General features: G+C 45.0%; 1 protein-coding gene across 1 annotated transcript in view; it reads right to left on the bottom strand.

Annotated features, from left to right (window-relative positions):
* The window catches only part of sec24c (SEC24 homolog C, COPII coat complex component), a 6,868-nt gene extending 1,877 nt beyond the window's left edge, over positions 1-4,991 (bottom strand). The window contains exons 1-4 of the mRNA XM_050060794.1: positions 4,631-4,991; positions 2,348-2,526; positions 2,011-2,091; positions 1,086-1,212 (exon numbers count right to left, since the gene is read on the bottom strand). Of these exons, the coding sequence (XP_049916751.1) occupies positions 1,086-1,212; positions 2,011-2,091; positions 2,348-2,507 (368 nt within the window). The 5' untranslated portion in view covers positions 2,508-2,526; positions 4,631-4,991. The remainder of the gene's footprint in view (positions 1-1,085; positions 1,213-2,010; positions 2,092-2,347; positions 2,527-4,630) is intronic.
* Positions 4,992-5,237: the final 246 nt, after the last annotated feature.

A 5,237-nucleotide genomic window follows, 5' to 3' on the forward strand; every position in this document is an offset into this window, starting at 1 on the left:
TTAACAGACAAGCTCAGTGATGCTCCATGAACACTGTAGTTACCCTACATTTGTGTGGTGTCAAAATAATCAGAAAAATTAGTTTCCCACTGAGAAAATTCATGTGAACACCCCCCTCGACCGAGTTGACGACGTTAATACTAAACGTGGCATTAGATTAAAACCATTTGTTAATGTTCACGTAGCATTACCTTGATTAGCTAGAAAAGGTATGTCTTAGCATTTGTCAGTTAGGCGTTAAGTAACATTTTAGTAGTTTCAGGGGATGTACCGGTGCAGCGACAAGTCTGGGAAAAAATCACTCTGTAATATGAAGCTTCGAACCAGTAAATGTGTTGTTTAAAAGCTCTAAGCAATAAAATACAACACATCTTCTTTGTAACGTTTATGTTGTTTCCACATTACGACACAAAGCTCACGAGCACACCAAAGTCAGAAGAATGACTTCCCAACTCGGAAAATGGGACCATTCGAGGAGCACATGAATGCAGCATTACCGCCATAATTTGGCTGGTGTGCTGCAGACGGCTCCCGGGGATGGACAGCCTGGGAAACTGGATGTTTGCTGGTGGATTTATGGAGCGAAGGATGACGTTGTTGGGAGGTAAAACTAAAAACGACTGACTTTTTGGCTCGTTGCCGGGGGTTGGCAAGCTAACGACTATCAGGACTGTGCCTCTTCCACTCCAAAAGTGAAGCTGCAGGCTACAGCTAAGCTACACTGTGACATCTTTTAAGTGTTGTTGTATTTTTCTTTGGACTTGCACAAGTATGCGGGGGTGAAGAGAAAAAAAGGGAAGCTGCTTTGCCACATCTTATAATGGTCAGGAAAACCCTGCTGTTTTTTTCTGCCATTGTGTTGGTGAAATTCTTATGTAAACAAACACATGTGTAAACACAATAGGTGATATTGAGGTCAGTAAAATGATCGGGGTCATGTCCTTACATCATATGGTAAGTTCACAATGTTAGTATTGTGACAGCCCAGTTGTGAGCACATTTTGCTTTAAAAAAAAACACAATGCTTTATGAACCCAAGGCTTAAATACACTAAGGAGAACAGCAATCGAGCAACACATAATTACCTGGGTGGTGCCTGTGTCATAGGTGGGGGTCCATTCTGCACGTTCCCTTGACTGTGACTGTACTGATTATATGGTTGAGGCGCTGAGACTGGAGGGGCTCCAGAGACGGGAGGACCCCTGGCAGGACCTGAGATGCAGGGACAAAAGATTACCCTCACACACACACACACTTGCAAAAAGCACAAACATCTCTGCGCCAAATAATCCTGAAATCATTCTGATACCAATCTTTCTAATGTGACGAGATTAGCGCAGCAAGCTAAACATGGCTATAGGCCACTGAGGTGCCCAAATACATTTTTAGAACTAACTGATTACATTGCCAGATTTTGCCTCAGGGGTTAGGAGGAGCGCAGACTGCATACTGAACCAGGCTAGCTGAGACTGTGTGCTAAGAGGGTCGGTTAAATTCATGGGACGGGTGTTCTGATGAAGGCTGAAAATAAACCGCAGACATCAGACAATTTTAGGATGTAAAATATAGCAGAGCAACTGTCAGCTTGACACCTTGCTTTCGTTTTTAATGTTTTTAAACTGCAGTCATGAGACACTGTCTACTGAGTAGTTTACTAATAAAAACGTTATGTCCATACTCATGGAAAAAAGCGAAATAAACACCTCTATCATCCCAACTGTACGCTGAAATTACAACACATGTGTGTTAAAATTCAATAAAATATGTGCAGCAGATACAGGGACTGACTTTAGAGCATCTGTCACATTATTTTGGTAGTAAAAAGGTAGTAACAGGTTGGCTGCTATACTTAACAATCCCTGGCTAACGTGGACTCAAACGATCTTCTCCTATTGTAAACTGAGAAAAGAACATGACAGGGAGAATAATGCCCGTAGTTACAGAGAGGATTCGATGATTGCAGAGCATATGGAGTGTGAAATGAGTAAGAAAAAGAGAGGAGGCTGTTACCTAAGTCAAGAGGAGAGGAGAGGTCAGAGACTGGGTTGGTTGCCACAGCCTTAGAGGGAAAGCTTGTAAAAGGAGAATAACCTGAAATACAAGAAAAGAGGGGAAAGAGAGCAAATACAGAGAGATGTAGGGAAGCGCTTAAAGCAACGTGAATAAATGAGAGGGTACTCCAGATTCGGATTAGTATGCAAAGACACAGTGCTGTTCTCACACATACATGAAGAATCACATGGCGGGAAGCAGACAGGTAGGACACTCCAAGGTTATGGTTCTACGAGTGCCTGGTGTCTCGAACACGCTCACTCATATGAGAACTTGTTCAGAAGCTGCACTTTACCTTGTGGTGGAGCCCCAGGTTGGTAGGCTGAAGCGGGGCCGTTGTAAGGTGCATAGGGAGCGGGGTATCCCCCATCCAGGGGAGCGTAGCCGGGCTGGCCGTAGCCAGGCTGAGGCTGGCCGTATGGAGAGGCCATTGGAGTGTGCTGGTTTACATTCATCCTCAGTTCATCACTAAATCTGGATGACACAAAACAATTAGTCAATATCATAATTCAAGACTAAACCAGAGATTTCACCACCAGAATCGATGGAGTGTGTCTCTTGGGTTTACAGGGGCGGGGAGAATCTGCCCGCACTGCACTCCTCGCTCCATGAGGAAAGTGTGGACTACAGACAGAACGTCAACAACAACAGACGCAGGGCTTGAGAGTGAGAACTGCCCGATTGCCTGGGGTAAGTAAAATGCTAGTAAATCTAGCCCGACATGGCGTGGTAAAAATTAACTGAACATGTTTTTTCCGGGGTAAAGTCAAAGTTTATGAGCTGAAGAGCAAGCAAGCAATTCAGTTATACTGGAAACATGAGTTTAGTTGGGTGGCATGAGAGAAATGCCACAGGTGTAAGAGCAGGGTGGATAAAACGGGGTCATTTTGAAATTCATAAAGATTAAACATCACAGTCAACTTAAGTCTTTGTTGTTATTAGATAACCACTAATAGACATAACAATCAGTATAAGGGCAAGCAAGGATTGACTGTGGGCAAGTAGATTTTCTGACCCACTTCCTGTGCAAGTGACAAAAAAACAAACAGCGCTGCACGCCTGATGTTAGAAAGAATGTTAACTGCTGAATCTCTCACTCTACAGAAAAACTGTACAATTCAGTTCAGTGTTCGTCAACATGTCTCTGCCTTCAACTAAAACCACACTGTGAGACTTTTAGGCAGCCCTAAGAGGACATGCTTGGCCCAGACTGAATTTACTGTCACGCTGCACCTGAACTAACAAGCAGGAGACGTAATGCAAAACACTCCCAGCTCGCACAGCTCTTGGCTCTACAGGTTTCTACCGTCAGGCGCAAATCAACCTTTCTTGTGACTTAAATGTTTCCTGGTTCAGTGACAACACCTTTATTGGCTTTTTATATTGACTTGGCCACACCCACACACTTTGCTAATGACTAATAAGTTCACACACACATACACAGAGCAATGACACCACAATACCCACTCTGAAATTCACACAAGTGACTTAATCTAGACCAAAACTTAAACCAATCCCAGTGATTTGAAGCAAAACATGCACACATCACAAGACTAGTAACCAACACTCTCTCGGGTATGAGAGTGAGGTTAAATGTCTGAGACAGTGTGTAATGTCTGCTGGACACATGCAAGGGCCTGTTTACAGGTCAGGAGAAGACCCCAGACTGTAACTGTGCTGTGCAGTCCACTTTGTGAGCATGATCACTGCTGCATATCACATGTCAACTTCAACCTTGCTAACAAAAGTGCATTAGTGCACTTGGCTTCTGGAGAACTGGCCTTACCTATATGACAGGGTGATGAGTATCATCTAACAGACAAACACGGGCTAAACGAGCGGGGCCTTTGAATAATTCAGCAGTGCAGGTGCTACAACGAGAAATACAATCGCTGGAGCCGTAACGTTACAGCTCTTTAGTATGTCGGGCCTACTGAGTGACCCACATCTGCTCTCCTGGCTGGCTTCAACATTTAGAGACTTGTGTTAGCAACTTTAGCCAAACTACGACTGAGAACTGTTCAAAACTAGCAAAGAAACATTGCCTTTGAGAATAACTGACATATGTGGAGTCGAGCTTGTGAGAAAGCAGCAAGGCAAAGCCGAGGACAGCTAGCGAGCGTAGCAGTGTGCTAACGGGAACAACCTCAGTGCCGCATTACAGTTAGCTCGTTAGCTAGCTGGTGTTAACATGTCAACCAAAACCCCAGAACACAGAGCCTGGTGAACACGACACGGCTAACTGTTACGCGTCTAACAAGCGAGACGAAGCGGATTTGATTCAACAAACTTCCCAGTCAAGAGGGCTAGCTTAGCTTGCTAACGCTAGCAACCACACAACTTGACTCATGATGACAGCAGCAGTGGCTGAATCAGCTGTGACCACATCGCCACAACCGGGGGGAAGCTAATGCTAGCCTGCTAGCATCGCTTAGCTACTAACCTCCAGCGATTTCACCGGAGCGCTGCTAGCCGTGCTATAGCATTAGCTAGCATTAGCAAGCGTAGCAAAATACAAGCTCTGCTGTCAAGCCGGTCGGAGATGTCACACATTAACTGGTTTCAAATAGAAACCTACCTCCGAAGTGTTGTAAGTAGTAAGGCTATCCTCTGCTGGGGGCAAGCTGTGAAACCCGGTGGCCGACAAACTGGGAAGCCGATGTCGTCCCGGGGTGTTTCTCACTAATCCCTTCTTGGTAGCAGAAGCGGACATTCAGCGGAACTGCTGCAGCGCTGTGCCACGTCCACATCCGGACACCGCAGAGCGACTTCCCCCACATTCAGCTCCTCTACTGTACGGAGAGCACCACACCGGTTACTCACTGTGTGTGAGGGTTAGCCCACTGTAACCTCCTGAGAGAGACCCTCCGTGTGTGCTGTGCATTTTTAATTTCTCCTAGCTATTTGAGATTAGCAGGAGCTGAAAAAACTAAGCATTGTTTTTCAACAGTAAGTAGTTAGTAAAAAAAGAAATGGTGTCCTCATATGGCAGGTGTGTCCAAAGTCTGGCCTGGGGACCTTCTGTGGCCCTCTTAATATGGCCCTTAGTTTGTTTTTTAACCCTTTGTGCCCTCTGCCTTTTTTGGGGTATTTTTACTGCCTTTACTTTTAAGCTCATATCACAGTCATTATAAAGGCTACACACACATGCTATACCTTGTTTTGTTCAGGACAATCTGGGCTAA

The sequence above is a fragment of the Epinephelus moara genome, chromosome 13 (assembly GCF_006386435.1).
Source record: "Epinephelus moara isolate mb chromosome 13, YSFRI_EMoa_1.0, whole genome shotgun sequence".
NCBI classification, from domain to species: domain Eukaryota; kingdom Metazoa; phylum Chordata; class Actinopteri; order Perciformes; family Serranidae; genus Epinephelus; species Epinephelus moara.